Genomic DNA, 22,245 nt, shown 5'->3' on the forward strand with positions numbered 1-22,245 from the left:
TTTTATTTTGATAATACAGCGATTAGTCTTGGTTTATTGAACTAGAAAGACACCTATATATATCATGTCTAGAAAATAATGATATTAGAATAGATGATGTCTAATCTTTAAAAAAAAACTAACAGAATTTATAAAAAGTATCCCTGTAAAAAAAAACATTTTTTTTTAGATTGGTATTTTTTTTTTTTGGATAATTTATCAGAAAATCTCTGTTTTATATTTCGTTGTAAAGTGGAACGTTAATATGGGATAAAATATGTCGATATGAATATTGACTTCTAAGATATACTTATTTATTTTATCTATCATTGTGAGCATTAATTTAAATCATTGTCGACATCTCTTGTTCTGGTGTTCATTAGTATAGTAGATAAAAGTATGAGATGTTTAGTTTTGCCACCGAATTTACATTATTGGCTAAAAACGACATTGATCACGCAAAACATTTACATATATGGGATAAGAGGGGAAAAAATGAATGCTTATATAAAAGTCAAGTATTTAAAACTAGAATACAAAATAGATGGATACAAATGCAGCATGTATGATTTAAACTTTTGTGAATCCTTGAGGCAGCACACATGGTCTATTGACCATCTCTCCCATCTCTCTTGGCCTGGATAAGATCTTGTACATTAGTGTATATATCATCACTAGATTTAAGAGCCAAATGGTCGGAGTGTCATAAGGGTTTATTTCTTAGCTTATCTGTGTCCGTGCGTCCGTAAGTAAACTTGTATTGTTGGTGCTGACGCTGTCTGCTGGTGAAATGGCAGAATAGATCCAGGCCGTGTTATGTCCAACTGTTCATAGGGGGAATTATTAGCCTCGGCTACTGACAGCAATCCAGTTACGGGTCTTTGGCGAGCGTTGTTGTTTGGACGCTGGTTATGTATTAGTAGGGCTTCGGTATTTGCAGATCTGGTATTAGCATGTAGTGGGTATGTCACCAAGTGCAGATTATTTGTAGATAAAAGCTGCAACGACATGATGTATACGTCGGTTAGCCATAATGACACCACTGGGAAGAACATCTTCAGAATGATGTAAAGAAACTATAAGCGAGTCTCATAAATTAGTGGAGCTAACAAATAAATATTATATATCGACAATGGAGATATCAATTATCATTTGATGTCCCATAAAGGGAAAATGAGAATAATAATGGGAAATACAATAAAGGAAAATAACAAGCAGTAATAAGTGATGAGGTAATACAAGTAAAGTTGACCATCACGGTGAATAGCAATTACATATATTTGTGACGAAACGCGTCCCTTCTCAATACAGAACTGACCAGTGCGGAACTAACCCCCCCTCTTAACCACTAGTTAGCATTGTATAGCCCTTTTTACACTAAACTGACCAGGGTAGAACACAAACAATCTATTACACAAAGGTTAGATCCAACCCCCAAATTATAGGCCATAAACACACATCCCAAGTTACACACAGACGCCGAAACAAACGTACGCAGCCGTTCAGTTCAGGAACATTAAAATTGAAAGTTACGCCCCAAACGCCGAAACAAAAGCACGCAACCGTAAAGTCCAGGGACATTAAAATTTGGTGTCCACGTACACCCCTTTGAGTCGACAATCCTAACGCCCAGGGCTATTCAAATCGTTTCCGTCCGCTGTACCGTCGAGCGATTGTCCAGCCTGATAATTATGGTATGGTTCCGCTTTCATCCTCCTTCGCCCCCCCCCCGGGTCGCGGGTTAAAGAAGTCAGGTGAATGAGCCCCAAATGAAAAGATTGGTCCAATTTAACAATTCTAAACTCAAAAGACTCGCTGGCCATTGGATCATCACTACTCTTAACATACCGTTCGGTAACCTATAAAAGCCGGAGATGGAAGTTTCAGGTTAATGCCATTCTAGATCAGAATCACTGAGAAGTCAGAAGACTCTCAAGTCAACGATTCATTTGGTGTAAGGCAAAGCGGGTGAGTTGGAAAAACTTTATCATTATTATTTAGTGTGTCTTCGCCTGTAACATATATGTTCATGTATCATTACCATGTTAACCCTTGTTTGCTTCCAAACATTACATTTGTAAATATCTTTGAATATGTGTTCCTCGTTTACTCGTCAATGTTGACTGTAGTCCCAACGGTGGACATCCACCTTGCGATTCAGTTAACCCTAATGTCTATTTATGCATTTGTTATTCATTCATATCCATATCCATCTGGACCTATTCGCGTCTAGATCATTTTCTTACCTGTGCATATGTACCTGTATATGTGCACATATATATACACTATGATCATGCTTGTTTTGGTTATGCACATACTGTGCTGTTACCATGCATCCTTAGGTCCCGAGAATCAGTCTCGCGTGTCTACCCCACTATTTTCAGCTTGTCGACCTGCATAGTTATGTGCCCTTTTGCACCCCCCCCCCTCCCTTCTTCTTGTCACGGTCCTCTGGTCACGAGTGACCGCGGACTTGTTTACCTGTGGGTCAATGAGGTCACAGGGGCTACAACCCTGTAATATGGTCCCCCTGTTTCCCTCCTCATTTATGCCCCTGCCTTGTACATTTTATATTTGTATTTGTATTATTACTATTGTATTATTTGTACAGCAATTATTACTAGACCTAGTAAAATGTTGTTAACATGTATCTTAGTTAGTCTGAGGGAGACGCTCCTATCAAGGATGCGCCCCTCGCCAACCAGCCTGTATGGTTTAATAATTCAGGCTCCTCTCATGTCTCATTTCATAGCCTCCTACACCAGGGCTGGCGTGTTTTGTCGCCTGAAGGCAGACCTCAGCAGCTCTCCACACATTCCCGTTGAGGGTGAGTCACTCATCACCCTCGACCCGAACCGAAGGCATTCCAGGCTGACGTCCCAGGACCGGTCTGCAACTACCACAGGAGTAAGCCCACCGCGTGGCATCCTCATATTCCTCACACTAGCGCCTGCCTACCTGCAGGGCACCAACAACTGGCTAAAACACAACGGAGCTTCAACTTACCCCACCCCGAAGGAGAACCTTGCATAACAGATAAGTGAGAGACAGCCGAATAAGCAAACCATACACGAATCTTTACGAGCAACATCCCAGTGATGATATTATCTTAAACGTTATCATAAAATCCTGAATCTTCCTGTACATCCTCCCCCCCTCACTCACTGATTGTATTTATTCTTAATTTATCTTTATTAAATACTTATTCTTCCACAAAACCAATAAGCTTTGCGTTTTGCTTGTGCCTGTCTATGTGCCTATATAACACCAACCAAATATTTACCACGTTGTGGCTCTAAGACTTTACCCCTAGGAGTCGCAGGCCATCGTCCCCATCGGGAAGTGCAAACGAACCGATCGGCGGACTTATTCCACCACAATATTGTTTACATAAATGAGATGAAAGAGAAAGGGAGATCAACGACTGATACTCGCCAATCCTTTGTATAAGTAAACATTGCTGGGTAAAAGGCTTTAATCTAGAGAATAAAAAATATTATGGTATTAGCTAATTAATATATTCTGGCAAACATGGCTGATAGAATAAATACATACATAGTAAAGGGATTCCTTACAAAGAAATAAGAGTAAATACCTACTTAGTAATATGACATGCTATAGAAATATTATGATAATTTATGACAAGGAATTAATCAATAATAATATGCTAAGGGATCGTGGTAAGCGATAATATATCAGCGATAAATTAATAATAGCTAAAGAGCTAAATACATGTAAGAATTAGGGAAATATATTTTAGTCTAGATAAAAGGGTTGACTCTAAATATTTATCCATTAAAAGTCATAATATAAAATATAATCATAAAAGTAACCTAAGCCTACTTACATTATCCATAACATGGCTTGGTCTGGGCAAGGGAGATTGAAACAAGCTAGTGCTAGTCAAGTAAAGATGTTGCTCGAGGGGTTGAGTCGATTTGCACCTTTGCAGTGACCAGCTGCTTCCGAGAAAGGGGGGGAGGTCCGCAGGGGAAAGCGTTATTTGAAGTGGGGGAGGGGAGGTTCATTCCACCGTTCGTGGTTTTGGATTTAATGTCCTTTGATTGTCTCTACGGTCCTAGGTTCATACCCTGCTTGCTTCAGGCCCCCTTCGGGAGGTTCGGAGTAGTATGTAGATTATTCTGAATATTCAAGGAACATTCGAATAATGTAAAACATTTTACAAACTAATATCTCTCGGTAACATTAGGGATTTCGAAAGATGATATTCAATGGTAACAAAATCTTACAAGCCAATTATATTATTTTTCCTAAACGATAAAAGAGTTTGTGTATCTTTACCATTTGAGTTTATTTGCTTTTGTTTTTTTATATATTGTTTTCCTAAGCATTTATATTTATAGACATTTATGTTCAACTTTATTTATCAACCTTACAACTGAATTTTATCAAACTGTTATCAAAATTTATATATTTTCAACTAGGACATAAAGTTATCTAGAATTTTTAAGATATAGATATGCAGGAATTTTTTATTATTTGTAAATATGGTGTCATTTGATTCTAAGTCAGATATGGTTTCTTTTCATCGACTATTGGAAAACTAATTTCTCTGTGACTAATGTTAAAGCCATATCATTATCATTGATTTCTCTTCATCACATTAGCTTTTTTGTTATTTTAAAAAAATTCTTTACAATAAGGTATGCAATTTTTATTGTAGTTTATTTGAGCCGTAAAAATACGCAGTACTCTAAACTAAGTAATATGAAAAAAAAAGATATATCAAACAATCACGTTTATTTATTTTCTCATTTTCCTCTATATCTAAAATTTCTTATTTTTTTTTACACATAAAATGAATAAACTAGTCCAGGCAAATAACTTATAGTTTACTCCTATTTATTTTATTAACTTAAATTGCTTAAACAGTGAACTCTTTTAAAAGAGAAAACATAATTATTTTATTTACTAATTACCTTTAAAATTAAAAAACAAACAAACAACATATTAAATACATGTTTTGTTTTTGACAGCTTATCGTTACGTTGATTGGTTCTATAAACGAAGATTTTTGCAGTCAACAAGACATCTATAATATTCGAGATTTTCTTTCCATGCTAATTGAACTTCTAATTAAAAATAGTGAGTATCTTAATATTAACATATGTTTTTATCCTTCCTTAGCTATTGAATCCTTGTTTGTGATATTCCGGCCTATATATTCAATCGTTTTTCACAATTCGGCCATATTCGTATCTGCCTGGATAGCACTGCAGGACAGTTGTCCGAATTGTAAAAAGTACACAATAGTACCTAAACGTCTATAAATATGTGGTTACGGAGACAAGCCTTATTATTATTATACTAATATTGTTACGTTCTTCTCTATCAGGATCTCTGCAAACACTGCTAAACACAACAGCACATCTAACACAAGAACTTGACAACAAGAGCTTCAATTAACAAGGTGGCGGTTTATTTACAATTACATGAAAAGTCAATACAACACAATTGGCCACATCAAATTTAAATACTTTCTTGTACAATAGAACTGCCTACAAAAAACACAACAAGTCTTTCTCTGTCTACTTCTAGACTCGTACAGCTACAATTTCAAGGACTCACTTTGTAGCACACAGTCCTTACTGCTTGCTGTCCTGGACTTTACTGTCTATTGTTGCACACTGTCGCTAGTCCGTGAAAGCTCTCGATCACATGACCAAAACATAGGTCATATTAGCGTTAACTAGCAGTAAAGTCCCTTGTTCAACAGCCCTTGACCTGTGTGATTGGCCTGAATTATGTTTGTCATTAGGCCGCACACACATTAACCCTTTCAGTCCGCCACTAGGGTTATAACATATAAAGTGGACGTGGTTCAATTGTTGTTTGCTTTGCAATAGATAAACGTTGATATTTTTTTATAAAGTGCTTTGAAATATATGAATATGCACCAGTCACCTTTTACACATAGTTTTACTCTGGTTGTCTTGACCCATGAGTTGGTTAGTTAACGTCTGCACATGTTATAGTTTTTACGTCACGATAGCCGCTCATGTGTCTAGCTGTGCAGAGGTAGAGGTGAACAAATCCCTTTTATTTCAGTAGTCCATCACATTGCGTTAATGGATTGACAAAGTGACCACACAGTACGTCCGTAATGTCAGCATGTTGACATTGTCTAGAGGTCACACTGAGTTTGTTCACATGGTAGTATATCATAGTTAGGGGGCTGGACTTCAAGTCACACCTCTAAACAGGATTTTCATGCTAACGTGTAGAGGAGTCACAATTACTAGGCTGGACTTCAAGTCACACATCTGCACGGTTGCCGAGTTAACTAATTTGAGAAAAAAATTAACTAAGGGGCTGGACTAAAGATTAATTGTCCACACGAGTGGATGATTTTTAGCGGCCACCGAAAAGTGAAAAGACGCGTTTAGTTTTGTGTGGTCTATCTGTCCCTCCGTCCGATTGTCCGTTTCTCCACCCGTTTAGAATTCGTAAACTAGAAAATATAGTGAAAATCCGACATCCTAATATTTTAGATGATTCGATGTTCTGATGCGACGTTGTTAATTATTTTATTTTCTAAAAGCGAAAAATCAAACTTTGAACATCAACTATGGAAGCAGTTTTTTCATAAAAGTACACCATTTTTTACAACTAATCATTACTAATAGTAACAAACACGGAAGGCTATTTAGTAAGGAAGATGACTAAGTATCATATTTGTAACACATTTTTGCAAACGGTTTTGGATTATTTGTCAGATATATTTTTCTTTACATTTGTATTGCTTAGTTACGTAATTTCTGTCAAACTAACTACTAAATATATTTTTTTTAAAGAGAAAAAACTCTATTTAGTATTCATATAATATAATCACTATCCGTTTATATCCGGCTCCAGCGTAATATCACAAAAAGAATATCAGGTGCAACCCTTGTCTTAATGGTTGTAAGAACTCTAAAAAACATAACGAAACATTTATTTTTAATAGTTTCATACCCAAAACTCAAAAGACATAAAGACTTAAAAAAGGACTTCATTTTTTTTTTTTTACTGATTTTGTCATTCATTTATCTTTACTATTCCCAGCACTTTTTTTCCTTCTTCAGGGCAAAAAATCATCAGATTTGGAAAAAAAAGCAGAATAAATTGATATAAATTTTCATAACTTTTAAAAATATTTTGAAATTAGTATTAATTTTTAAATAATGGTAATTACATGAAATTACCCTACCAAAACACGCGATACTTGAAAAAAAATGTCAGTGTTTAGATTATTTATGTTACTGATACATTCATTAATTTAATTTGCTCAACTAATTAATAAACCATTAACCATTAAGAAAACATTTTATGACGATTTTGTGTAATAAAAAAAAATATTAATCAATATGAATTTCGTTATTTTAAACATTCAGTAACCATAAAAAATATTTTTGGATAGATTGTTGGCTTATCGTACCAGAAGGAAACAATCTAACTTTACTACGTCTTATCGAAAGTATACTAGACAGCAATACATCAGAGCACAGAAAAGCTGTGATTACAGATTTACCAAAACAGGTAAATATTAAAACTTTATTTAAATTTGCTCATTTTCAAAACAATCAATACATTTTTATTCAACTCTAAGCAACTAAATATAAGTTTTAATTATATTTATATATATCATGGGGGTAGCCACGGGGGTTCTTGGGGTGGAATTTTGTGACAACTTAGTAAGTTTGTGACAGAGCGTCGCAAAAGGTTCGAGACATGTTATTTAACTAAATAAATTACACACACAAAGAGTTGCAATGACATAGTTACCATAACGAGGAAAGTGCAAACAGGTACATGATAGTATAACTTCGCGCTACACTTTCATGGGCATCAGGTGGGAAGAAGCTTTAACTATAGCCAGTGACAGATCTTTGTGTAGACAGCTTGCCACCCAATGAGAATCCAAGTCTAAGTCCAAATTAAGCAAGAATCGCATATTAGATTTTTTAACAAAATTGTTTTTATAGCAGGATAAAACATTGTAGCACCTCAGAATATGCATTTTTTGTGTGTATAAATACCGGCAAGTTTGCCTGGCGACGCTGCGGGAGCTATCAGCGCTCCCTAAGACCCCTATGCTTCCAAGAGCGGGAAGTCTACCTTTTTTTTTATTTAACTCCACGAAGAACATATTCTAGAGTACAATAAAATAATTCTGATAAAATAAAGGGACAGAATGTACCAAACACACTCACACAAACACACTCACACAAACACACACACACACATATATAAAACCGGGGGAGAAAAAAAATCCCTCTGAGGCCCTCGTCGAAATGTATATATATATATCCGACAGAGGTGATTGATCAATTCGGCCATTTTTGTTATGTAAACATATTTTTGTTCACATTTTACATACTAAAATAGTATATGAGGATATTGTCTCATGGAACATTGGCAAAAGGCAATCATGTTATAGGTTTGTATGCCTTTTTGGAAGAAAGGATTACAGTTAATGATAATTTGTAGTTTATAGCTTCTAATATCCACATGATGCTACCACTTTTTTTCATTTTTTGGAAATCTATTGCCACTATAAAGTATTAGCAGTGAAATATTCTTCAATCAAAAATAAATACTGAAACTGCAGAAAAAATATTTACAAAGAAATTTTTGTGTTATTACACAAACGTAGAGGCGATACTGAAAATACACTAAAAATTATATTTCTTTGTCAACATAATTTTAACTTTATCTCCCTTACATTTATGTATTGTTTTAGAATTGGTGTATTTTTATGAAAAAAATAGCTTACATAATTAATTTTTTATACTCAACGGTTTGACGTCAGAAAATTTACACAAGCCGCATCATATGGTGAAATTATATTTTTCATTTCTCTTCTAGTTTTTGAGATCTCAGTGTGACAGTTGGAGAGACGGGGGTCGCTAAAAAATATTTTTATGTACACTGGAAATATAATGTAAAAAACACAATATTTATTGTGCTTTTCATTAATACCAATAACAATAGATACCAGTACTAAATCTATCAACCAAATGCACTCAAATATTATGTACATTTGAATCAATGGGATATAGACCTAGATTTGTCTTCCTTTTATTAGCCTAGAACATCTTTCATTCTAATACTAGACCAGTGCAAGACATAGGCTAGCGAGAGATCAAAGCCTAAATCTATAACTAGCGGAATCACAATAAAAATCCTACTTCATTTTACCTAAGATCTAGATATCTAATAGATCATTATTACTGTTCCTTTGTGATAAATTATGGATCTAGAATACTTTTATTCTTTACTTTTATGTAGTAGTAAACCTTTTGGAGTGCAACTTGAACCAGTATAGTGATGGTGATGATTTTTACCAAAAAACAGTACTAAAAAAATGTTAGAAAATCTACCAAGAAAAGGCCCGGCATGGTGGATAAATATTGGATTGAGATCTGCCATTTCTGTTGTTTTCATTTATCTTAGGCTTAGATCTATAGGAATCTACAAAGGTGTAAAGATAAAAGCATAGATCTAGTCAACCTTGATCTATATTCAAGACCTAGCCCTAGTCTAAGGTTAAGGCCTAAGCATATAAGGCAATACTAGATCAAAATCTAAATGCTAATAATGTCCAAATCTGCTTCATCCTATGCTAAATCTTGATCAAGATCTAAACCTTCATTATTACAATTTGTAAAAGTAAAAATAAACAATAATAAAGCTTCTTCAGTAGTAAACATTGTGGGTGTGTCTTGGATAAGCATAGCCATGATGTAGATTTTTACAGATAAACAATACTAAATAAAATGGGCAAAAATGCCCACAGTTGATGATTATTGATGTAGATCTACCATTTCCTTTCTTTTTATTTATCATAAGCTTAGATCTAGAGACATATCTAGATCTAAAGTAAAGTCCAAGTCTAGAGATAAAAGCTTAGATCTAGTCAATCTCGATCTACAGACTACACTCTTGAATGTACACCTACTACCTAGCCTACAGACAATAATAGATTTAGATCTAAATACTAATAATATAGGTCTAAATACGCTAAATTTAGACCTACCTGGATCTAATGTATATATCTATATCAAATTCGTCATTATTACTATTTATTTGTGATAAATTTTAGAATAAATTTAAAGTTTCTTCAGTAGTTAATATTGTGGGTGTGTCTTGGACTAGCGTAGTCATGGCGACATTTTTTTACATTGTAAAAAAAGTAATAAATAAATGTCTAAATAAAGCCAAAAGCTTCTCTCTCTCTGTGTAAACAATGGATGAATAACTCTTTTATAAAGTAAAAATAGTTCCACTGTTGTTAGTTAAACATCTTAATTTAAAATGCAACGAAACAAAGATAGGATAATAACGTCTATGGGATACACGTTCCGTGCATTTAGGGCAGTCTGACCGTCAAGTTATAAATATTGTATTTATACTATTACTAGCCTGAAATTACCCGCGGCCTGCGGGTCCTAGTTTGTTGATATGGTACGCAAAGGTGCACACGTTCAATATAATAAAGTATCGTTCTCCGCCATGACACTAATGGTTGTTGTTTGTTTATTGCTGACTGTGAACTTAGATCTTAATTAACATGGTGGCAGCGGTGTATTAATGATCAGAGGAAATCAGTATATAAAGGTTTATTGTTTGCAAAAATAAATAGGCAACAATTACAGGGCTACGCCGTGCAATGGCAGCTAGAAATTTCCTTCCTGTATCCGAGCCTCACGAGGTAGAAGGTAACATGGCCGCTAATTGGCAAAAGTTTCACCGGAGCTAGAGAAACTACGAGTTAGCCACTAAATTGTCGGAAGACTCGGAGGAGGTCAGAGTGGCCACCTTTCTAACAATTATAGGAACAAAAGCGATGGACAGATATGAAGGTCTTGAAATTGAGAAGGGAAAAGAAAGAAAGATAGAAGAAATAGTGAACAAATTTGAAAGTTTTTGCATTGGAAAAACGAATGAAACTTATGAGCGCTATGTTTTCAATACTCGTGAACAGCAAGAAGGCGAGGACATTGAAAAGTACATAACAAATCTTTGAAGACTAGAAAAACGTGTAGTTTTGAACTCCTGGAAGATAGCTTGATTAGAGACAGACTAGTTCTTGGTGTTAGACATGAATGCCTCAAAATGAAATTGTTACAAGATAGTAATCTCACATTGAAAAGGTGCGGAGATATTTGCAGAGCATACGAGATCGCCAACAAACAGTTGAGACAAATACAAGCCGACCCTCCAATCATTGAGAAAGTATCAACACCCTCAAAAACAAACATTCAGAAAGGTAAATGCAGGTATTGTGGAAGGATTCAAGAATACATTAAGGAAAAGTGCCCAGCATGGGATAAAATGTGCATAGTGTACAAGGGGAGACATCATTTTGCCGTAAAGTGCCGTTATGTGCAAAAAGACAATTCAGCAAGTGTCAAATGATATGTCTAACGATGAAAGACAGCTGCAATCGGATACAAGAGATAATGTCATGATGGAAAAAAATGAATGGGTGATGTCTTTGGAAAACCACAAAACGAAAAGGATGACAGCAGTTATGACAGTGAATGGTCACCGTGTAAGGTTTCAAATAGATAGTGTAAAAAAACATCCGAGAAAAATAAGTAAATAAGAATCAGATACAAAAAGCAACGCAAAGATTACTAATGTAAAATAAGACTGAAATGAGCCAATAGGGAAAGCCACTCTAACGACGAGAAATGAGAAAAGTAACAAAACATTTGAGGTGGAATATATATTTGTACCAAATAATCTAGCATGCCTTCTAGGTCATGAAACTTTAACAAGAATAAGTTTAATCAAAGTGAATAAAGATAGGTTCATAGCATCAGTAGTGAATAAGTATAAGTGAATAACCAAGAAGAAGACTGTTGTCCAAAGTTTACTCGTGATTTGGATAACCTAGGAGAAGTGTCTTTAAAAATTGAAAGCAGCATTAGGTCCAAGGTTCTGCCATGTAGAAAGATCCCTATTGCTTTACAAGAAAGAGTTAAGGAGGAGTTAAAGACCCAAGTGCAGAGAGGAATCATAGAACCAGTGATAGAGCCTACAGAGTAAGATGGCGATTGTGGAAAAGGCTAATGGAAAAATTAGGATTTGCATAGATCCTCAAGCCCTGAATAAAGTTTTACTAAGGGAATTCTATAATCTTGCTACTCTAGATGACATATTGGCAGATTTGAACGATGCCAAAATATTCAGCAAATTGGATGTGCAAGAATCTTTCTGGCATGTCAGGCTAGACACAGCGTCATCTAATTTGACATATGATAACCCATTTTGGTAGATACAAATGAAAGCGATTACCATTTGGTCTGAAAGTGAGTTCAGACATTTTTCAGAGAAGATTAAATCTAGCACTAGAAGAACTGAAGGGCTGTTTAAATTACGTTGATGATATTATAGTGGTAGGAAAAGGAAGAACGAAGAAAGAAGCACTCAGAAATTATGATATTTACCTAAGAGAGCTGATGAAAGGATGTCAAGAAAAGAAGATTAAACTGAACCACGAAAAGTCTATTTGTAGAACAGCTGAAATTAACTTTTTGGGTCATATTATTACAGATGCAGAAGAAATAAAACCAGACCCGAACAATATATTATATCTCCGATTTTTAGTTTGAATGCTCCAAAGGATATTTCATCGGTCCGAAGAATCTGTGGCATGGTTCAATATCTTGCAAGATTTGTTCCAGACTTGTCAACAGATTTACAGCCCATAACAGAGTTGATTAGAAAGAACATATCATTTGTTTGGACTAATCAATGCACACGATTTTTCATTAAGATAAAACAGAAACTATCGACTCATGGCACACTGATATATTTTGATTCTAACAAAGAGCTTACATTACAAGCACATAGTAGCCAAAATGGTTTGGGGGCAGCGTTATTACAAGATAGCAGTCCAATAGCATATGCTTCTAGATCATTAACTGATACTCAGAAAAGATGGACACAGATTGAAAAAGAATTGTTGGCAGTGGTTGTTGATTTGGAACGTTTTGACCAGTATACGTATGGGACGACAGTAATAGTTCAGAATGACCATAAACCACTGGAAAACATCCTTCAAAAACCACTCAGTTCTGCTCCGAGAAGGCTACAAAGTTTAATGATGCGCCTTTATCGTTACGATATCAAGTTTCATTAAGTCAAAGGCAAAATTTGTTCATAGGTGATACTTTTAGTAGAGACCCATCAGAGGAAAAGAGTGATATCCCTGATGTTTGTGTCAATACAGTCGGACTGGCAATACCAGATGCAGGGATGGGGAAAGTCAGAATCGAGACAGAGAAAGATAGAACAATGCAAACACTTATTCAGTATATCCTAAATGGATGGCCAGACAAACATAATAGTTTACCTAAACAATATTTTTCACTCAGAGACATGTTAACATACGAAGACAGACTCTTGTTGAAAGGAGAACAAATAATCATACCAATATCACTTCGCAAAGAAATATAAGAAAAACTCCATGCAGTACATCTGGGAGTAGACTCAATGAAAAGAAAAGCAAAAGAAACAGTTTTCTGTACTGAATTATCAGCTCGAATAAAGGAGATATCCAACTCATTTGTCAAAAAAACATACCAGCGAATCAGAGAGAAGAATTAATACAGCACGAATTAGGTTCTAATTCGTGGGACAAGATTGGAATAGATTTATTCCAAATGTGTGACTAACAATATCTAGTTATAGTGGACTATTATTCAAATTTTATAGAGGTAGAAATCATGCAGTTTTAATCAACACACGCAAATATAAAGAACCTGAAATTTTATTTGCAAGATATGGGGTGCCCAAAGTCTGTATTTCTGATAGCGGACCTCATTTCACATCGGAATATATTTCCAAATTTATGATGGAATGGGGAGTGAATCATTTTAAATCCTCCCCAGGACACCATCAATCCAATGGAAGGGCTGAGTCAGCAGTTAAAATTTTGAAGAACATTATGAAGAAATCTAGAGAATCAAAGTCAGATGCTTATGAAGCTCTTCTGGAATTTAGAAATACTCCAAGGCAAGACAGAAATCTAAGCCCAGTTCAGATGTTTTTTGGTCGGATGACTCGAACACTGATACCAAACAAAAGGAGTAACATTAAGATTTCTACATGTCAAAAGAACAGTATGAGAAGGAAAGAAAAACGTCAGATGAGTGTAAAAACCTCTTATGATAAGAGGTCAAAAAATTAAAGTCAACTGAGAACTGGACAGATGGTCTATTTCCAATCTCCCAAAGACCCTACATGGAGACGTGGAAGAATCCAGTCTCAAGTCAACCAGAGAGCTTACATTATTCGAGGTGACAATGGTGCAGTGTACCAAAGAAACAGGGTGCATATCAACCTGAACAGAGAAACAGAAGAAGATATATTCCCCGATACTAGTGACAACTTAAGGGACAATAGAACTCATAATCAACACATTTGCAACTCATCAACTCATCATTCCCTGCGACCAAGGGATTAGTTGAAGAAACCGACAAGATTCAATGACTATGTGTCTTAATGAACTATTGAATGTTGATTTTTAAATGTGATATATTTCATATTCATTGAAGCGTATATGTGTATGTTATGTTTTGTTGTTTATGTTGTTGTGGTTTTATTTTATTTTTTGTTAATAATACTCCCCGAAATGTTTTATTTTTTTTTAATTATTTTTTTTAAAGAAAAGGGGATGTTGATATGTTGCGCAAAGGTGCACGCTTTCAATATAATAAAGTATCGTTCTCCGAGATGACACTAATGGTTGTTGTTTGGTTATTGCTGAGTGTGAACCTAGATCTTAATTAACATAGTTTGTGTTTACTAATCTAGTTGATTGGATTTAGATCTATGTTAACATGAGCTAATGATCCTTTCAAGTTTTTCTCTTTCGCTGCGAAAATAAAAGTAGTTTTGCGAAAATGGGTTTACCCGAAGCCAATACATACATATCAATTAATTCAATATTAATGTTCACTCTACACACATACACATTGATTTACTGCTTGAAGTTTACTCACATGTTCATTGTTTTTTTTTCTAGCAAGGGATAAACAACTACAATGGTAAGTACGCTTACTTGTAAAAACGTTTTTGAAGGATAATTTATCTGATATAAATATATATCAATCCGAATCATAACAAACTATTTTGTTTACCCAAAGCTCATTTCCTTGATGAAAAAAGTAGAGCGAACCTGACAACACAAGGTTAGTTTTTATTTCAGTTAATATTAGGCATACACTCAATAATAAAATATTTTTTTCAATAAGACCTTATATAAATGTACTATGATCATATCAAACAGTGAGTCCTTTTAATATTAAATTGATTTTTTATACCTGTTGAAAACTATCTTAAATTAGTTTGCTATTTTAATATGAGCTTAATGTATGTTATGCTCTATATTATGTTTGTTGACACCGCTATAAAAATTTAATGATTGTTATGATTTTTTTATTGCTATCATAAAAATATTAAAATATAAAATGTGCAGTTATTTTTCCCATTATTTATCTCTCAGAATGTGTAATACTTTGTAACGGCTCCATCTTGTCTAAAATAGACATTGCAAGTTTAAAAGAAAATGCTGTCGTTGTGTTAAAGGTAAGACTTTAAGTTACACTTAATACTAAAAATAATTCATTGAAAACTTGACCAGACAATTTCTTATATTAGTGGCATGATTACATATTTAACATTTTTAAAGTAGACACAAATTTTGAGTAAAGTGTTATTGTTTTTTTTTTACCATAGGCGTCGGGAGGATTAGCAGATATAATAGCAGAACTACAACAAACTACGTAAGAAATATTGTAGTAAAACTACTTTACTATAATTTTATTTTTACATTAACAGTGCCTTTTAATATATATGGTTTAGGATTTAAGATTTTATGATACATCAATAAAAGCCATATCGTGCCCTTATTACTTTATGGACCCCCTCCTCCGTTTAACAGTATATATATATCATAGGCGTAGCCAGGATTTTTTTTCGGGGGGGGGGGTTAGGGGGGGATTTTTTCTCCCCCCCCGGACCCCCCCCCTCTCGCGAAAAAAAAATATTTGTATATATGTATGTGTGTGTGTGTTCATAATCTTTATTACATTCTGACCCTTCATTTTTTTGGAACATGTTTATTGTGCCCTAGAATAGGTTCTTCCTGGAGTTAGTGAAAAAATTGTTGACTCCCCGCCATTGCCAGCAAGGGGCTCTGGGGGAGCTCTAGGAGCTCACCCTAGAGCGGGGCGGAGCCCCGCCGCCAATCACTATTTCTGGCATAGAATGTCAACAAAATGCATATTCTGAGGTATCTACAGTGCATTTTCCTGCTATTAAAAAGTCTTATTTCAAAAATGACTAAGACCCTGCCGCGCCGTTCGGCGCATTTGCCGTCAGGCTGTTTCCACAAAAATCTGTCACTGGTAATTTCTGAAGCCTCCTCCCACCTGCTCCGAGGACCTCCATGAATGTGTGGCGCCAAGTTGTACTAGGATGTCATCGCAACTCTTATTATGCGTAATTTATTTTGTCGGAGAACATGTCCCGCAAACCTCATTCGACGCTCTGTCACAATTTTACTAAGGGGTCGACTCCCAGTTCGGCATAGGATTTCCTTGATTTAGCCCCGCCACTGGTAGAAATGTAACCTCTCTTGGATACGCTCTTGGAATTGGGTAACTGTAGTTAGCTTTTGATTTTATATTGATAATTTGTATCCTATCGTCAAAATTATCTGTTAGAGGTTTTAAACAAAAAATCTCAGGACTTTGTTATAGTTTTTTAAATTCAAAACCTCAATTTAGCTACGATCATAGAATTTGGTAACTGTAGTTTGCTTTAGAGTAATATTAAAGATAGAGGTTTTCCACCTCAAAACGCTCTGTAGGGGGATTTGAAACTCAAAAACATCTAGAGGAAAGGAGTTTAAACTCAAAACCCTCAATTCGCTTGGTTACGCTCAAATAATTTTGGTGTGTAATTTGCTTTTTTTTATATTGAAGAGGTATTTTTTAGCATCAAACCCTTGTGAAGGGGGATATGAACTCAAAAGCATTTTGGCAACGCTTATAGATTTTTGCTTTTTTTTTTACATTGATGATGTATTTTTTAACTTCAACCCCTCTGGCGGGGGGTTTAAACTCGAAACCCATATGGCTACGCTCTTAGATTTTAGAGCGTGTAATTTGCTTTTTTTTTATTGAAGATGTATTTTTTACCTTCAAACTCCACTGGAGGGGAGTTTAAACTTAAAACTGAGTCAAAACCCATTTAGCTACGCTCATAACGTTTTGAGTGCATAATTTGCTTTTTTTTCATATTGAAGAGGGGGTCTATCGTAAATTTTGGAAGGGGTTTTTAAATCAAAATCTTCCTTAACTAGGCACTTGGAATTTGGGGATTATCGTTTGCATTTTTTGAGTGTTTGTTTTATAGAAGAGGGGGATTTATTTGAAAAAAACCCTGGTTGGGGGTTTTAAACTCAAAACCCCTGTTAGGGTTTTAAACTCAAAACCCCCTGGTAGGGTTTTAAACTCAAAACCCCCTGGTAGGGGTTTTAATCTCTAAACCACCTGGTCGTGGTTTTAAACTCAAAACCCCTTTAGCTGTGCTGGGGCAAGTGATGGTTTAGTATTAAAATCTCACCTAAAATAAAGAAAATCAAAGCAAAAAACATGTCACCAAAGTCCGTCTTCCCCCCCCCCCCCCCCCCGTGGTAGGGGGTTTCAAACTCAAAACCCCATGGTAGGGGTTTTAAACTCAAAACCCTTTTGGCTGCGCTGGGGCAAGTGATGGTTTAGTATTAAAATCTCACCTAAAATAAAGAAAATCAAAGCAAAAAACATGTCACCAAAGTCCGTCTTCCCCCCCCCCGTGGTAGGGGGTTTCAAACTCAAAACCCCATGGTAGGGGTTTTAAACTCAAAACCCTTTTGGCTGCGCTGGGGCAAGTGATGGTTTAGTATTAAAATCTTACCTAAAATAAAGAAAATCAAAGCAAAAATCAGTCACTAAAGTCCGTCTCCCCAAACCCCCCCCCCTTGGATACGCCCATGATATATATAAGAGAGAGAAAGAGATAGATAGATAGATAGATAGATAGAGAGAGAGAGAGAGAGAGAAATGTTTGTAAAAATGTATCAATTATAGGTTTATAACTCTTCAAATTGTGTCATATTACTTCACTTTCCCCCTAAATGTGTTTATTTAACATATGTTCTTGTCCTTGCAGATCCCCTACAAAGGAAGAGTTAATTGTTAGCAACAAAAACGAAGCAAAGTCGTACGTAGAATTTAAATAACATTTTAATAGGACACATTCTTTTAAATCTAGTTTTCACAAAATGACACTACAAAATTTCCGAAATCATAGTGTGGTAGGTTAATTTGTTTTTAAAGAGCCAGTTTCAGGTTCGCTACTGGACTCAAAAAGTTACACATAATCTAAATTATTAGTTGATATGGTTAATTTGAATTTAGTACAATGTCCGATTCTAAAACTTGATATTCGGACTTTTTTTTTCTTTTCTTCTTCTAGCTAGCATTTTGCTGCTGAGCTGTGAGCTCTTATGCAGACTGTGTCTAGGAAAACTATTTAACTGTTCTCTTCAGTTGTTCAGCACTGCTGTACAGGGTGTTGGTTATGTTGAGCTGTAAAGTTAGTGGGGTCTGCCTAAGGTGGATTAGGAAGTAGCATTAAAAAATGATATGGATTACGGTTGGATAAGGGTAGACGAAGGATCTAACAAGGGGGAGATATGTGAAATTTATTTTGTTGAAATATTAATTTAACAGAGGTGTGTGTATATTGTGACCAAAAAAAAAGGAATGATACTTTTGTTCAAGTTTTTTTTTTATATTTTCGACATATCAAAGTCATTGTCTAACGATGGACGATTTAAGTCTTCTTTTTAGTGATCTCGCCGTTCTTCGGCAATGTTTCTTTACTTATTGCTATTATAATTTATGTAGGCTTTATGTATAATCATTTAAAAACGCGCTGTTTTTTTATTATTTTTTACAGGCTATTAAACGTCGACGATGTAAAAAACATTTTGGAACAAATACAGAAATACGTCGTCTTTGACCTAACAAACAATGTTGGAAAAAAATTCATTGGTCAAGCATTGCTAAAAGCTGTGATAAGTGAGTAGCTTAATCCCTAGAAAATCAACTAAAATTCAACATAAAGACAAGAAAAATAGCTTACCAGATACCTCTGCCACCATCTAAGGTTCACAAACAACTTGTTCAAAGCTAGATAAAGTTAATATATAATTGCATGTTTAGCTTGCATACTTGGTCTTACATACATAACAAATGCTATTTCTATAAACTTGGTAAATACATGATGTTAATGCATTTTTTGGATTGTATTTTGCAAAATATTATGTTAAATTTACTTTATTGCTATATATGTATATAAAGTACATTTTTATAGCAAAAAAAGAAAGAAACGAATTACAAGACGAAATGAACTTTCTTCAACTGTGCATAACACTAAATCAATTAGATGTAGCTGTGCAATTAGGAGGACTTTGGAAAATAGCAAAAAAGGTAAACAAAGATTTTTATGCAATAATAGCCCAACATTTAAAACTTGTTTCCAACTACAAAAACCATGACTTCGAATAGCAGAAATGAAATCTGAATAATAAACATAAATCAATAGATGCTTTATTTTAAGTGACAAATGGTATCGAACACTATAATAATGGTATGGTTATTTTTCCAACAATACATTAATGATTGATAAATAAGATTGATCCAAGTATAATAATAATAATAATAATAATTTTATTTATAAAGCGCTGTTAACAAACAAAATGTAGGCTCAATGCGCTGTGATAACATTACAAACACAAACACGACAATGGAAATCAAAAACTAATCTAAAAAAGTTTAAACAAGTAGGTCTTAATGTTCTTCTTAAAAGTGGTTTAGCATGTTGTCTTTCTGAGATCAATGGGGAGTGAGTTCCAAACCTTTGGTCCGTGCACTGAAAAAGCCCGCAGACCGTAGCTTTTGAGGGAGAAACGTGGCACCACTAAAAGCGTTGAGTCCATTGAGCGTAGGGCTCTCTGGGGGACATATGGAGTAATCAGTTCTCTAAGGTACAGGGGCATCTCATTGTTATATATACACTGATGACAAAGTGTGGCGACCTTGTAATCGATTCTCGCTTACACGGGAAGCCAATGGAGCATGCGCAAGAGCGTAGTAGCAGAATTTTGTCTTGTTTTTTTAAGTACTATTCGAGCGGCGTTGTTCTGTATACGTTGCAGTTTGGCTTTTTTGTCATCAGGTATACCTGCTAGCACGGCTTTACAGTAGTCAAGGCGGGAGAGTATGAATGCCACAGCTAGCGTTTTTGTTGACTCCGTTGTTAAATATGGACGGATCTGGCCTAATCTACGCAGCTGCAGAAAAAGACCCTTGCAGAGCTGACTTATGTGTGGGTCGAAAGATTGTGCTGAGTCAAAGAAAACTCCAAGATTCCGCACTACATGGACATAAGGAAGCTGGCAGTTCGTAATAAAAAGAGAATATGTGCTTTCAACTTTCGAGACGTTGTTACGAGTGCCAATCTTAATTATTTCTGTCTTATCTTCGTTCATCTTGAGCTTATTTTCAACCATCCAATTGCTCACCCTTGCAACGGTACTACTGATTTTCTCTGCCAGATGCGACACCTCTGATATTACTGAGGAATCGTATAACTGTGAGTCATCGGCAAAGAAATGGTATAGGATGCCGGTTGGCCGTATGACGCCGCTGAGTGGATATGTATACATAGTGAACAGTACTGGGCCTAGAACTGATCCCTGGGGCACTCCGTACTTCAAGAGTAAGCTTGTTGATTCTGTTCCGTTAACAACGACACTTTGGGTGCGTTCAGTCAGGTAGGATCCAAGCCATTTTAGGACAATTCCTGTTAAACCAAAAAAGGCAGAGAACCTGGCCATCATAATTTCGTGGTCTAGCGTATCAAAGGCTGCGGACAAGTCCAGCATTGAAATAATTGAGATGTGGCCTTTGTCGGAATTGTAAAGTAAGTCGTTTAGTACTCTGACCACTGCTGTCTCTGTGCTTCGGCACTTCCTATATGCAGATTGAAATTCTTCCAAGAGACAGTACTGTTCAGGATGAGAAAGAATTTGCGCTAACACGATGCGCTCCAGAAGCTTTGACAGGAAGGGAAGATTTGATACTGGGCGATAGTTTTTTAGGCATTCCGGGTCAAGACTGGATTTTTTTAATAAGGGCCTGACAAGTGCATGCTTAAATTGCTGTGGTACAATGCCTGAAGTCAGTGAAGAGTTCACAATGTTAGTAATTGTGGGTACAAGCTCATCTAAACATTCAAGGAGCAAGGAAGTTGGAATAGAATCAAGGTCACATGACTTATTTGGCATCTTTAAAATAGTACTTTTGACATAATCTTCAGATTATCATACGGTTAACCTTGTTTTTTTTCTAGGATATATAGACCTGTCTTTTAGAATGTACGTTCGGCACGTCGGCGAATAAGTTTGGCATTCTTTATGTCTTCCGTCATCCAGGGAGCAGATGGCCTAACTGAGACTGTACGAGTGACAAGAGGTGCATGGCTGTCCAGTAACTTTTTCAAGCAAAAACTGTAATTGCTGAGAACGTCTGTGTTGCTCTGTTGCAACACCAAAGAGGTCACGTTCATTTTGAAGGAGGCAATGTCTATGGCTATAAGTTTACGGGAAGTCACGTTTTTCTTTGGCTTTTTTGCTTTTGAAAGGCGCATTTCAAAGTTTACGAGAAAATGATCTGACAAGCCACGGTCTAAAACACTTTTTAACTGTAATAATTTTAACTGTATAAGTAAAGAGTATACCCATTTCTACTTGTCCAATTCAAATATAAACCTACCAGCTGTCACCTATCTAATTCTAACATAGCATAATATTATGGAAATAATAATAATCCTAAGTAATTAAATAAACCTCAACAGCAGTATGCCTATACTCAAAATATTTATTATATTTAAAATCTTATAAGGATTGATATCGACAGCTAGAATATTAGTTATCACGAGAACTATTAATAATAGTCAAAAAAGCTCATAATTTTAAATTAAATTTGTACTTAGAACAAAAAACTGCACTAGTCTGAACAATAAGCAGATTATTATAAGTAAAAGACAATAATTTAAATTAAACAGAAATGCTGGGACTAGACTTGGTTACCTCTCTAGAATTTCTATCATCTATATATTAAATGTATAGCATCAAAG

The 22,245-nt window shown here is 35.3% G+C and overlaps 1 protein-coding gene across 20 annotated transcripts in view; it reads left to right on the forward strand.

Moving 5' to 3' along the window:
- Positions 1-22,245, forward strand: part of LOC106078839 (uncharacterized) — a 75,343-nt gene that overhangs the window by 12,046 nt on the left and 41,052 nt on the right. For all 20 annotated transcript variants that reach the window (XM_056045752.1, XM_056045750.1, XM_056045749.1 and 17 more), the window contains 9 exons: positions 4,977-5,085; positions 7,400-7,518; positions 15,020-15,041; positions 15,141-15,185; positions 15,500-15,582; positions 15,733-15,779; positions 18,211-18,261; positions 19,003-19,124; positions 19,420-19,535. In XM_056045752.1, coding sequence (XP_055901727.1) covers positions 4,977-5,085; positions 7,400-7,518; positions 15,020-15,041; positions 15,141-15,185; positions 15,500-15,582; positions 15,733-15,779; positions 18,211-18,261; positions 19,003-19,124; positions 19,420-19,535 — 714 coding nt within the window. The remainder of the gene's footprint in view (positions 1-4,976; positions 5,086-7,399; positions 7,519-15,019; positions 15,042-15,140; positions 15,186-15,499; positions 15,583-15,732; positions 15,780-18,210; positions 18,262-19,002; positions 19,125-19,419; positions 19,536-22,245) is intronic.

Source organism: Biomphalaria glabrata, chromosome 11 (genome assembly GCF_947242115.1).
Source record: "Biomphalaria glabrata chromosome 11, xgBioGlab47.1, whole genome shotgun sequence".
NCBI classification, from domain to species: Eukaryota; Metazoa; Mollusca; class Gastropoda; family Planorbidae; genus Biomphalaria; species Biomphalaria glabrata.